This window comes from Adiantum capillus-veneris, chromosome 6 (genome assembly GCF_014529385.1).
Source record: "Adiantum capillus-veneris isolate H3 chromosome 6, ASM1452938v2, whole genome shotgun sequence".
NCBI lineage: Eukaryota > Viridiplantae > Streptophyta > Polypodiopsida > Polypodiales > Pteridaceae > Adiantum > Adiantum capillus-veneris.
In genome coordinates, this window is record NC_140936.1 from 59536678 (window position 1) to 59550975 (window position 14298).

The 14298-nt window shown below is 41.9% G+C and overlaps 1 protein-coding gene across 1 annotated transcript; it reads left to right on the top strand.

Annotated features, from left to right (window-relative positions):
• The first annotated feature begins 207 nt into the window (after positions 1 to 207).
• Positions 208 to 5155, top strand: LOC147455577 (wall-associated receptor kinase-like 14). The gene is made up of 4 exons (XM_086514327.1): positions 208 to 2382; positions 3266 to 3331; positions 3427 to 4771; positions 5017 to 5155. Exons 1-3 carry the CDS (start codon positions 1587 to 1589, stop codon positions 4659 to 4661), a joined length of 2097 nt encoding a protein of 698 aa, XP_086370453.1. The 5' UTR covers positions 208 to 1586; the 3' UTR covers positions 4662 to 4771; positions 5017 to 5155.
• The last annotated feature ends 9143 nt before the right edge of the window (positions 5156 to 14298 follow it).

Genomic DNA, 14298 nt, shown 5'->3' on the forward strand with positions numbered 1-14298 from the left:
GTGGAGCAACGGGAATCCGGTGTGTGTGTGGGAGAGCGTGATCTGCATTTTGCAGTTGTGTACGTAGTCCATGCATGAGCGCATTACTGGCCGGGCCTGGTAGCTACTCGTACGTCGGTTTGTCTCTTCAATGCTATAGGCTATGTGCTAGCTCTAGCCTCTACTACCAAGCCGCCGTTGGCACCTTGGCCCTTACCGCTCCGTCCTGACTCCTCTCTCGTACACTGCCTACCCTGCTCTTTGCTCTGCTTCATGCACATGCTTCTCTCTTCTCCAACTTTCAAGTTTCAAGTAGCCACCCAATTAACCATCGCCGCCTTTTCTGCTAAAATTGCCCATGTTCGTAGCGTCTCTCTGCCCTTTTAGGCAGAGAGAGAGAGAGAGAGAGAGAGAGGGAGAGAGAGAGATTTGGGAGCTCTTATGTGAGTAAGAGAGCAATGGTCATAGACCCTCGGGTTTTATAGTTGGGTAGACTGTCGTTCACTCTCTGCTGCGGCGCTGCCCTTGTGGGCGCCCTGAGGAGGCGTGGCCCATGAGTGAGAGACAGAATGGGCCAAGAGAGAGAGAGAGAGAGAGATGCTTTCTTTCTGCTTGATGAGAGAGAGAGCTTAGTGCTTCCATTGCAAATTTCCAAGACTTCAAGAAACCCTTTTCTTCAAGTCAGAGTCCAGACACAAGACCCGTTGCCCTTATACGTCATCAGAAGAGAGTGAATAGTTGTAGGCTCTATAGAGTTCGTCTCCTTGATTTTGTGAAGCACTCATTTTGAGGGGCACTTGTCTGTTTTGTCTCATTGAAGCGTCTTTCCAAAATCATATGAGAGCACGTCTAGAGAGAGAGAGAGGGAGAGGGAGAGGGAGGTGGATTTGATGAGATTGCGCCCCTGCCGCTTGATCATTCTTTGAGTAGATGTGGTCTTGCTTATGCCAAATAACAACACTGACCACGTCTCTCTTCAAACATGTTCCGTTTGAATGGTGTTGTTCACCCTGCATCAAGAGGTATAGGCACACATACACGTACACATTGATCTAAAAGGTAAGGGATCTGCTCCAACCTCGTTCATTGCCATCCCTGGCTTCTACTTCATTTGCGCTGCTGTTGCAACTTGTGTTTACCATATACCTCTACAGAATGTGCTCTGTTCCAATAATAGAACAGTTAGACACATTGATTGGCAAGGTGTCCATATCTCACTTCTTGTGTGTTGACACGCAAACAGAGAGGGGCTTCATCTGCACAGCAAGATGATTATCATCTACAATCGCCCTTCCTGCGAGATTGTCACAGGCTCAACAAAGATGGTCTACTAAGACAGTGCAATCCTCATTGTACTGGAAAGCTATCAGCAGGCGACTACTTGTGTATACCGCAAGTGCTTATGCCCCATTCGATCCTGGAGCTTGTGATCATGGCTATGCCGCATCAAATAGTGTAAGAACACACTCAAACAGGTGCTCAATTCAGACAAGCGAGTGTGCATCCTGGACAGAGCAGCTGCCTACATCCAGTATAGCTCTCAATCGATCAACCGCATGTAAACTCTGCAAGTTCCTTGTACTTCATTCATCTTGGAACTTGTCACCATGCCAATGCCCCATCTGTTGTCTCTCATCGCAACAGCTGTTTTTCTTGCAACTTGGATCATCCCTATTGCAGGTTTCAGCACCAAGTGCAAACAGAAGTGTGGGAAAATCGACATCATCTTTCCTTTCTATCTCAAGGATGCAGGCTTGACTGATGGAAATCCTGTTTGTGGCTTACGTGGGTATGAGCTCGAGTGCAGCAGAAATAAAACTCTTGTCGCTTTTGGTGCCCGCCAGAAGTATGAGGTTCTTGACTTGCGGGCGGGAGTTCTCAGAATTAACCCCCTTCCCTCCAATAGCTGCTCTACGAACAATCTCCTGTCTTTTCATCTCTACAACACTACTTATAGACTGTGTTCTCACAACATGTTGCAGCTATATAACTGCAATCGAACATGCCGGGATTGCAGCATCCCTTTACCAGGAAATTACTCTGTTTCCTTGCCTTCGACATGTGCAAACTCACTGCCACGGTGCTGCGAGAACCTTGAGATTTCCTTTTTTAATGATTCTGCTGCTATTCAGCTGGATGATTTCACGGGGGGTTATCAAAGTCTAGAGAATTACTCCGCTTATTTTAATTGTTCTAGCTTCACCAGCTGGGCATACTCCTCTACAGATGGAACCTTATCTTTTCACGCTGACTATGGGCTGAAGCTTGAATGGTTTGTCCAGGGGAATTGTTCATGCTCTTCAAATGCGATTTGCAACAGTACTTATGATAATGGATACACTTGCAAGTGTGAACCACATTACATTGGTGATGGATATGAAAAAGGCGTCGGATGTCGACCAGGTATTTTCCATCAATCTTCTATGCATTCCGGTTATGTATTCTATTGGTACAAATCTGCCAATTATTATGGATCATGTCTTTGCTTATTTTTTATTTGTTGGACATTTTAGGATTGAAACAATATTGCATAACAAGTGCAGTGGCATCTGGAATTCAGATTTCTGTTGTTTGATATAGCTACTGACAACAGTTATTAATAGTATTTTATAGCTGCTGTTGTAACAATATTTTTGGCTTATGTAAGGCCTTAGTAAAGCATGGAACTCTTGGGAGCATTGTGGACTGTAGGATAAAATTTTGTCGATTAGTGCCACATGGCAAACCAATGATGGCAATTTTTTTTCTTTTATTTTCTTACAAGAGCAGCAGTAAGCAAAGCATTGTTTTATATAAATGTAGGCCACTGTGAGAGATAGTTGGCAATTATTTTCCTTCCTCTAGAGAGAGGAACATTGAGTGGTGGGTCACACACACTCTTCTTGCCCACCACACACACTCTTCTTGTCCTCTTATGCAGGCCATTTTGACTTTTCACCTTGTTTGGATATACCTATAGGTGCTGGATTACTCTCCTTTGAGACACTTACATTCTAGAAGCCTTTTCATGACCATTATGTCTGGTTTAAGGAGCACTTGTTGGTGCTTTATTTTGACACTTATAAGCAGGGGGTTTAATACGTGGGCAGGCTTAATGAAAGGCCCACACTCACTGGTTAAGATGGAAGTACTCTTCCCCTGAATGTGACGAAGTTCTGCACTCAAATTCTATTGTCAGACTAGATAAAAGTCATTCTTGTGGATGTTTGAGGGGTGATAAAGACAATATCACATGTTTTTTGGAGCTTATTTGTGTTTTTTTTTTTTGGTGTCGGTGGATTGCTAGCCTCTAAAGGAAAGTGGGCCGTCACGCCATCGAGATCCCCGATAACAAATGCAGTCTTGACATCTGGTATGCTACTGCTAGAAAACCACCAGCCATACTTTGTCAATGTTGTTTTTTGCATTTGAAATATTTCCATTGATTATCCCGTTGATTTTGAACAGGGATTGTTACAGCAGCTTTTGTTTTAGGGGTAGCTATGGTCTTTGTGGCTGTGTTATTCAAGAGGAGGAGAGATAAGCCCTTGTTAAGAAGGGGGATTATGGCTACAAGCTTTAGGAATGGAGATGTAAATGGTCTAGATGTATTACTATCTGGCCTGGAGATCTTCTCGTACAAGCAATTGGACAAGGCCACAAAGGGGTTTGCCTCAAGTGAGAAACTAGGCAATGGGGCATGTGGAGCCGTATATGCGGCTAAGCTGGATGGTGGAAGTCGGGTGGCAGTGAAACGACTGCATCATTTTAACACCCAGCTGGGCTACCAGCAGACATTGAATGAGCTTAGTGTATTATGTGCTGTAAAGCACAAAAATCTGGTGAGATTATTGGGTTGTTGTATGGACTCTATGGACCCGCTCCTGGTCTTCGAGTATGTCTCCAATGGAACCTTGGCAGAGCATCTGCAAAGAGAGAGAGGAGATGGTCTTGACTGGTTCACACGCCTCACTATTGCTGCAGAGACAGCTGATGCTCTTGCTTACCTTCACACAATGGACCCGCCAATTCTCCATAGAGATGTGAAATCGCGCAACATTTTGCTTGATCATGAATACAACACAAAGGTTGCGGATTTTGGGCTCTCGCGCATGGGGCCTAGCCTCTCATGTGATGGCTCTCACATATCCACCATCCCGCAAGGTACCCCTGGCTATCTAGACCCTGATTACCATCAAAATTTCCATTTATCTGACAAAAGCGATGTCTACAGCTTTGGTGTTGTGCTCATTGAGATAATCACTGCGCTTAAACCCGTGGATTTCTCAAGGCAAAAGAAGGAAGTGAACCTTGCTGCCCTCGCTGTGGCCAAGATTGGAGGGGGATGTCTTGATGACATTATTGATCCATCATTGCAAGCGAATAAGAGATCCAATGTGAAAGCTATGGTGCAGAGAGTTGCAGAACTTGCATTCAGATGCTTGGCATATGACAAAGATGCAAGGCCACCAATGACGGAGGTTCTAGAGGAGCTTCTTTTGATTAGGGGATCAGCTACAGCACCTGTGGTTGATGCTCCGGATGATGAGTCAGAGGGTACATTATGGATGGATGCACACAGCTCACAACAGCACGAGTCTGGTTTCTCATTATCCTCATCAGAAAGCTATCTGCTGGCAGAGCTGCAGCTCTCTGTTGCTTCTACTCAGGACAATAAAGGCACAAGCTCAGAAAATGTTTAAACGGTCAAGCATGTATCTGTCAGGCAGGACATCAGCACAAGTTGCTCATACAGGTTATCTATGGAAGACATACAATCAAATTACTGTGCAGACATGGCTCATGAATCCATGTAAGTCATGGGTACATTTAATAGCACTCACCATACATACGTTTATCATCACTCACCACTCTTGCAGTGTGCATATGCCCCAAAAATCAGCAATGCCCTCATTAGTTTGTGTACACATCCATATATCCATGGTATCAAAATGATGCTCATCCACACATTCTGCATACATCCATGTGCATGTATGGGTCTCCAGATGATACGCTTTTCGTTATAGTGATGATTATATGTTGTTTGTGTGGCTACAGGAGTAGGCAATGGGCATGTATCCAGCTCCATCTTTCTCTACCACAGCCGCTCGGGAGCGAGCTTACCTGTCATGGTAGCACTAAGCTTGCAATTCTGTCTCGTGCTGCAGGTTGTATGTCAGTTCGTGTATACTTAACTCTTGCCATAAAAAAAGGACTGCCCTACTGCAATCTTTCTACACTGCCAACACTGTTTTGGGCAGTACTTGTACTTTGTGAAGTCTCTTGGCTATTAATGGCTCTATAGCCAATTTATGAGCCATGTAAGTTCTAAAAACCAAGCCATCCTTTAACTGGGCAGGAAAGCGACCAAAAGTTCACATGCCTGGATCTTTTTTCCTCCAATAACAGCTGGCAAAGATGTAGTAGAAAGCAAAAAACAGATCCATACCTATAGAGAATTTTAATTGTCAATTTTTTCCTCTTATCTTTTGGGTCCTCATTGTGTGAGTTCTCCACTCTAATGTTTACAATAGTTGGAAGGGCACTTTGCTCATCCTGTAGTGCCATCGGCATCCATGTTCGAAACAATGTCAAGAAGGGGCATCTCAATCTCCTTTGCTTGATAGGCTGCAAAGCACATCTAGAGATCTTGGTTGGAAAAAGCTACAATGGATTGCTTTTCTGCTCAAGAAGGCATGTGTATAAGGCCTCTTTCAAAGAAATGATCTGGGAGGTACATGACCGGTGATTACAGGCCCATGAGCCCATTGGATTTTGTAGGGTTTTAGGCAAGCCCAACTTAGCCCAGTCTTTGCCTTCTAGGAAAGCTGTAAAATTGTGGCTCATCTGATGTACATAAGTGAAACCATCAATGGAGGTTATGATGATCATGTGAAGAACCTTTGTCAACATGATGCAAGCCAAGTCACGGCGGGCACTTACAAGGATATCAATGGTAGCTTGGAGGTGTCTTTAAAACTTTTATGACGGGAGCTTGGAACTTTTGTATCGGTCTCGAGGGAAGAGCATGGTATATGAGATTCTCCCATTTTCTCCTCAGTGGCCAGTACGTTAGATCTACTCTTACCCCTTAGGAGCCATGAGGTAATACACGCTTATTTTGCTTTTTGGTAAGCCAGTTCTCTCTCCAAGTAGGCTAATTCTACATTACTAGCTTACTTCCTAGTGTTTAGGTGGTACCTGTTCATATCCATAGCTCATTGGTTGGCATTATGGTAACAATTGTTGCTTCATTAGGTGTCCATAACCAGAGGGTTGGGCGATGTTCGCAAGTGCTGTTTGCTCTTTCTGCTTGAGATATACAACGCATGGGTTAAAGTATCCATGGCTCCCAGATGACCTCATCCAACTTACTCCAGTCTCTCTTCATTGGAGGCACTTTTATAGTGGATTCCTCTATGGATGCAAGAATGCTTGGTGGCTTCTAAGCTACCTTGAGTACAAAGCCTTAGCTTGGGTAGTTCCATTTCCTCTGTTGCACAAACTCTTTGCCATTGCATTCTTTACCGGTTTCTGCATCTCTAGCTACTCTGTGGTGTCCATACATTTGAGTAGAGAGATTTGTCGTTGCAACAGAAGTGGATACTGATGGACGAGCAGTTTGATGCAATTGCGTAACCATGAAGCGACTGCGTAATAACCATGGCAAAGCAAGTGAGGAGGTAGCTTTTATGATCTCATGTGATGAGCCTAGTTGCCACACACGCGTTGTGCAACCGAACGCTACATCTTGCATGCAAGGAGAGAAGATCGGGGGAAGGTGCTTTTAGCATGCACAAGAAGACTCAGAAATTTTCTCATGTAGGAACAATGAGTCTTTCTCGGTGTTTTTCATACAATGCATAACATCATGAGCTTTTGCTCGAGAGGCACCGCATACCTAGCTAGGTACGATTGGGGGCAGGGGACCGTTGCCCGGTGTGGTCGGGCAAGGTACGATTGGGGGCAGGGGACCGTTGCCCGGTGTGGTCGTTGCCCGACCACACCGGGCAGCGGTCCCCTGCCCCCAATCGTACCTAGCTAGGTATGCGGTGCCTCTCGAGCAAAAGCTCATGATGTTATGCATTGTATGAAAAACACTGAGAAAGACTCGGTTTTCCTACATGAGAGCGGGCCGGCGGTCCCTTGCCCCCAATCGTACCTAGCTAGGTATGCGGCGCCCCACCGGGCCGACGGTCCCCTGCCCCCAATCGTACCCAGCTAGGCATGCGGCGCCTCCCTCACAGAAGCTCATAATGTTGAGGTAAGTGACAATGTGGGAAATATTGTGAGAATTTGTCCAAAACTTCTTGTGATGATGAACTACATCTCCCTCCCTCCCTCTCTCTCTCTCTTTGTGAGGCCTGCCCCTTGAGTCATGCATGAGAAAAAACAAGGATGTGGGGATGTTGGGTCATTATTATGAAAGGCACAAGAGAAAGGGTGGTAGCAGCATACATGGCAGGTTGAGATGCTCATGACCTTGATGGATAGGAGCAAGGCTAGAAAAATACATTTTTCCTATCCGAAGAAAACAAGGGCAAAGTTGAAATTCTACCGGTTTTTTAGGTCAAAATTTGAAGCTTTTGCCGATATCTACACTAAAACTTGTGTAAATTTTTCGGCTTTCTTCAAGGCAAGTTGAAAATCTAATCGGGATTTTATGATTTTAGGCGGTAAAAATACATTGTAGCCCGGTTTTTTTTCTAACACTAGATAGGAGCCGCTTGCTAGAGAGCATTCATAGAGAGTAGCAACAGATACCTTTGTCATGGAAAGGAGAGGGCATGAGCGCAGCCACATTTTTCAATCACACTCATTGCATGCACAAAGTAGAGAGAGACAGAGAGGAGCCCATCAACAGGCTTGCCTAATATGTTTTTGAAATAATGACCAAAATAACCCTAAAATGTTTGGAAAATTTTAAAATACCTCTCAATTCTAAAAGTTTACAAAAATGCCTCATTTTTTTACAAAATTCTACTTGCATATAGATTCAGTTATCAAAAACATAACCCTATGAAAACTAGAGTAATACATCCAAAACAAGTACAAAAATTTTAATAGTTTATGGGTGTTTTAGGGAACTTCACGTAATCTACGAAAATTTTAGCCCTCATTTTAAATTTTAGAGGTAGTTTAGAGATTTTCACAAAGTATATTAGTAAAATTTGTGTTCTTAAGACTCTAAAATATAGATGTCAAAACACTTTTCTTCTCATAGATCCACTTTAAGTATCTAAGTGCAAGGAGCATCTGCAATGCTCGCTGGAACAGAATCATATTTTTTGGGTGATCCGAGCATCCATCTTGGATCATTGCAATCTAGAAAAGCCCATGCACAAGTTCTAGAGAGAATAGATATGCCAAATTTTTGTAATACATTCCCTTGAGCTCCCTCTACCTTATCCATGGGTGAAATGTGCAACATTTTTTGAACCTTGACTTTGATTTGGATGGTGGACAACATACTAAATTCATTCTCATTTCTGTATGAATAATTGCACATGCAATAACGATGTAAAACGTGCATTTTCAAGAAAAATTATCCACGGTTTCATGAATAAACCTGACATTATCAAAAGATCATGTCAATGAATCAATTTTGTTGTCTCCTTGTGAAAACAAGTAGAACTCTTGTAGAACCAAAGTGCATTTTGGGAGAAAAAAATGCTAGCATGGCTTATAACAGTAGAGTTTTCAAAAGCAACATTAGCGTTAGCTTGCATCAACATTGTGCTCAAAAGCAGGGTCATTGCTACAAATGCCATTGTTCTCAGGATATATAGTCTATGTTTCAATCACTATTTTCACAACCATACTTTGAAGAGACAAAGAAATAGTGTTAGCATGTCCAAAATTCTTAAAATCATGTGCACTTTGAGAGCCTTATGTGAACATCCTAGGAATATTTTGTAACCTTTCACATGCTTGACCTATTTTGAGAAGACTTCAATGGTGTCTCCACATGCTTTAACCACATCACTTGGTATCTCAAGTGTTGGCCCACTATCAGATGACCTCTTCACTGAAGACATTAACCTCTTGGCTGAAGATGCTACCAAATACAATAGAAAGAATTTCGTGAAAAATTGGTAACTCAAACAATAGCACACTTGAAAGCTTTTTTTACCACTAGAATGCCTAACAAAATACTTTAGAGCATATTTTCTCTTTATACAGCCATGTTAAAAGGGGATGTAACTGTAAATTTAAATGTCAAGATAAAATAAGCTTAATTACTTAAGCTTTGGCATATGCTTTTCTGCCATAAAAAATCTTGGAATGGATATTTTGTCTCTAGTGTCATCTCTGAGGAGAACCAAGGTACAACAAAAAAAAAGTTGGAAATCATCCTTGTTGATCCTCTAAAGGTTTTTGGAGCCCCGAGTAAGCCTAGATGAGCAAGTTAAGGGAGAAAAAGGTAAAAAATAGGCAAATAAGGTTGGGCACTAGATTGTGTCCATCCTCAATGAGCATCTTGAACCTCGAGTATGCCAAGCTAAGGAACAAAAAGGTTAAATTTTTCTTTAAGTATGCTAAAATATAGAGAAAGCTATATTTGGCATCCTAAATGTAGCTACATTTAGCTTTTTGTTTCATCAATGATAGCGACAATGTGGTCAAATTTGGATAATGGTAGGTTTCACTATGCCTCATAAACCCTTCTTCATGAAATAGCCCTTGAGTTTTGATTGCCAAGTATGAAACCCCTCACCATTAAACTTATCACTTCCCTTTTCTTCCATAATGTAATATAGAGGGGTATTAATCAAGGAGACTCTTATTTTATCACTACAAAATCACAACAAAAATAATATATAATATCCATGAAGAAAACTAAAGACATACATACTGGGTGTTGTGCTCAAGGATGCAAATTTTTTTAATCTTGAAATGTGTGTGTGTGTGTGTGTGTGTGTGTGTGAGAGAGAGAGAGAGAGAGAGAGAAACTTTTCTTAAATGATGACCTTGAGTCTTTGTTAAGCTTTCAAAGCCTTGAAGTTCAAGCTTTAGCTTTGTTGGGAAAATCCCCAAAGCACTTAGTGATTATTCATTTTTCATTCTCATTTTATATGTAGATGGCATGCGGATTGTGATAAGTGCACAAAGGAGATTGCCAAACCAAAGCAAATACTGAGCAAAAATTTTGCTATGAAGGATTTGGACAAAGAAAATTATTTTCTTGGTATGCGTGTCAAAAGAGACCGAAAAAAGGTTATTCTTGACTTGTCTCAGAAATCTTATATCCACAAGATCTTGTGGCATTTAATAGAGGGGGGGGGGGGAGTTACCTCACTACCATCATATTTTGAAAAAAATTAATTAAAGAAGATTCTCCCAAGTCGAATGCTAAGAGAGAAAAATGGTAATCGTGCCCTATTCTTCAGCAGTAGGCAAACTTGTGTCTGCTATTGTAGCTAGACATTGCATTTGCATTGGGAGTGGTTAGTCGGTATATGACTAGTCCTAGAAATAAACATAGATAGCAATGAAACATATCCTCAAGTACTTGAAGGGTACAATGAACAAGTGCTTACACTTCAATAATAGCAATGCATCTATTGGTGGTTACACAGATGCAGACTATCTGGGTTGCATAGATAGGAGGGCTACATATGGCTACATATTCATGTTTACAACAGGAGCCATTTCTTGGAGATCATCTCTCCAAGATTACACATCTTCTTCTAATACAGAGACTGAGTACATTGCAACATCGGATGCCAACAAGGGAGCTATATAGTTGGCATGTTTAGTGGGAGATTTAGGCATTCAACAGGTTCCAGTTTTGCATTATGATAGAGGTTCACAAGGAGAGGGCCTTTAACAAAGAACTGCAGCCAAGGCCATGGGATAGCTCCTTAACAGGTAAAAGCATGTTAATGTGACATGCTTTTTGTGCTAGTTAGCATATTCAAATTAGCATATCTAAAAAAACTTAGACGCACAATAATTTTTTTACAAGCAATATCAAAATTTGTCGGAGTTTGTACATTTGGATTCTTCGTTTCAAGAGGTTTTTATTGATATATCATACATTAGAGATCTTAGGAATCTAGCTCGTATTATTGTGCTAGTTAGCATATGTCAAAATTGTGCTAACTAACACTATCCGGGACAGCAAAAAGCATGTCACGTGAACATGCTTTCACCCTAACAAGGGTCGAGAGTTTGAGGCAAAAGGGGTTTGAAATGTAATGCACGTGGAAAGGGGGTCCCTACAAGGGCGGACACGAATATATTACTTACTAACTGCAGAGAAGGTGGAGTCCCCGTCATTGGTCGACCAAAGCAGGATGCAATGCATTTGAGCCAGTTGTTGCCTTGTACAGCGCCGTCGAACGGTGACCACTATGTAGGCAGTCGGTGCCGGTCAGTTGGATCTGAAATTGCAGTGAATTACGCTTTGACGCCCCAGTTGAGATTCATCGGGTAGCTTCAAGTGTTTGTGTGTGTGGGTGCCCTCCTAAATTTGGGCAGTGGTCCTCGTGTCAAAGGGTCAAAGGCCCTATTAATAGGACCTCTTTCACACGTGATTTCACAAGAGTTTCCACACACACACACACACACACATCCACACCTTATTTGGATAATGCTTCAAAGCTCAATGATCTTTTGCACACACCTAATTTTAGTGATGCTTCAGGCTTTAGCAAGCAAGCATCAGCCAATTGATGTACATAGGAGAGGCAACCTTGCATCGCACTTTCACAGAATTAGCTAGCTTCAAAGAGCATTCAAAAGCTCTCAATCATAGGAGTATAAGAGATTCTAGTGACAGTGACACAACAACTGAGAAGTCAAAATCCCAATGCCCTAAAAATGTGAAAGCAAAGGAACTGACCAGAAACCAGTGGAACTTGTATCAATTTGAGTGATCACCAAAAGTGGAGTGGTGGAGGAACTCCTAGACGAATTTGAAAAGGTAGTGAAGCAGGTTGCTGAAACAAAGAAATGGAAACAATAGAGAGCTACCTGGAAGCCAAAAGTCAAGGGAAAAGTGGTTGCTGAATGATAGGATAAAAGGGATATGTAGCAAAGATTACAAAGGATCTCGCAAAGAAGATTCCAAAGCAATCAAAAAGCTCAGAGGCCAGACCACCCTGAGGTTGCCTCCTCAGTCTTCAATAGCTCAGGAAGAGAAGCCTATTAGAGAATCTGGTGAGAAAAAGGCAGCAAATGAACTAGATGAGTCTATAATAGTTGCAGTCAAGGGTCTACATGAAGAGATGAGGCAAGTCTAAAGAGACTTGGCCAAAGATAGAAATATTGACCTAGGGAAGGAGAAGATTGGAGAGCAATTAGAATCTCCATCACAGGGTGAGCCAGTCACCAGACAAAGGAAGCTAGTTCACTGACACTATCAAGATAGTTGTACGAGGGACCTTCCAGCTCGGATAGAAATTTTGGTATAACGAGCATGATGAAATAAACTAGATGATATTAGAAGAACCTTACCAGAAGCTGCAAAGTTTGTAAGGAAGAAAAGGAAGAGACTACTATAGATAAGGGAAAAGATAGCATTCCAACCAATACTTCTTAGAAAACTCTTGTAGTTCACACTCCTGTTCAACAACCCGAGTTTTATCAGCTGCAGAAACTTCAGAAGAAGCTTGTTGTAGGCAGTTTGATGATCAAGACTCTAGGGAAACTTCAACTACACTACCAGACTTCTCTTATGGTGTATGAATCTGATCGGAGTGAGCCCGTTGTAGGCAGTTTGGTGATCAAGACTCCAGGGAAACTTCAACTGCCCTACCGGACTTCTCTTATGGTGTATAAACCCGATCAGGGTGAGCGCAATTCTATCACTGATGGGTGTGTAACAAAAATTCAAGCAGGTTTGGAATACAATTGTGAATGCTATGGAGACCCACTAAATTTCTCTTATTACTTCTGATTTGACCACTCTCACAGCAGAACTAGAACATACCAGATCCCAGGCTGAGGAATATAAATAGGGAATGATGCTCTTTAAAGACTTGGTTTTGAAACATCAGATTGACTAGGATCATGATGCACGCATAATGTCTATTCAACAAAGGAAGATTGATCAGTACGGCCCAGATTGCAGTTTTGGAGAAAGATAAGAAGAAAGGACTCAACAAAAGCAAGGCATTAAGGGTACTGCTAAATCAAAAAAAGGTTGCTTTAAGGTCTCTCAGAGAGTTAAGAACACGCTAAAGGAGTCCATTATGGAGAAGTATATCTATCAGTCTCGCTGGTGGACATTTTTGACCAGGAGAGCAATTTAACTCTGAATTTGGAAGATCTGTAGAACCCGGTCGGGTCTATCGAGTTTGATCTGGATGCACCACAGTGGTAAATCAGGCATTAATAGATTATTTGAAGACCAAAGATGATGATGACAGGAGGATGTTGATGAAGATCAGGAGGACAAGGATGGTGCACGTGATCCTAGAAGGGCGATGATGATGATGGTGATCATACTCCACCCTCTCCTCGAGCACCAGGTTTAGCAACAGACCAACACTGCACAAGGGACAGATGGGAAAAATGGGGACATTGGGAACCAAACACAGCAGAAGGATCAACTCAATCTCCAACAACATACCCAATAAGAGACTCAATAGTGGTCCTCCAAACAACACGGTACTTCAAAAATTTCGAGGTTGGAAAAAGAGAATAATATTGTAATAGATTTGAATTCAAACACTGACTCGTATTATTCTTCTAGACTATTGAGTCTGAACAAGTGACTGAGGAAGCAGAATGCTACTAGAACCTTTTTAGAAGTTGTATGTTGGAGATAGGAGAATAGTAGAGCAATGGCAAATGGTCAACTACCATGAGTGGAACACTTGCAAATTGCCTCCTCATCCAAGTACTGTTCAACTATTGGAGAGAGTTCCAAAATTGCCTCCTCATCCAAGTACTATTCAACTGCTACCCACAATTGGACCCGCCTTACAAAGTTTAGCACTACAACTTGAATTCCTTTTGGGTAATAAACCGTCATATAGTTGCATGAAAGATATTCGCATTATTTTGTCAAGTTGCAAATTTCTAGGAATTTTTTGGATCAAAAGGTTAGTATATTGCTAGAAACTAATGCTACCCATAGTACGAGATCTAAGCCTTAGGGAGCAGGAAATGGCTCTAAAGAATCTCTTTTCACATGATTTGAATTTTCAAAATAATGTTGCTACAGGAGAATCAAATCATGATGTTCTTGAGTTTGTTCTTGATTCACCTACTTTGTTGTTACCATATACATGTGGTAGTGATGTGTGTGAACACACTAGGACCACCGGGGCATTTTTCCCCTCTTTAGGAGGTTTTCTCTCCCGTGCATTGTATATACGCCCATCACTC

Excerpts from the sequence above, each read along its gene's own strand:
- LOC147455577 (XM_086514327.1), top strand. The coding sequence starts at position 1,587 with ATGCCAATGCCCCATCTGTTGTCTCTCATCGCAACAGCTGTTTTTCTT. Across the intron at positions 2,383-3,265 it reads AGGCGTCGGATGTCGACCAG|CCTCTAAAGGAAAGTGGGCC; the intron begins GTATTTTCCATC and ends GTGGATTGCTAG. Across the intron at positions 3,332-3,426 it reads AAATGCAGTCTTGACATCTG|GGATTGTTACAGCAGCTTTT; the intron begins GTATGCTACTGC and ends GATTTTGAACAG.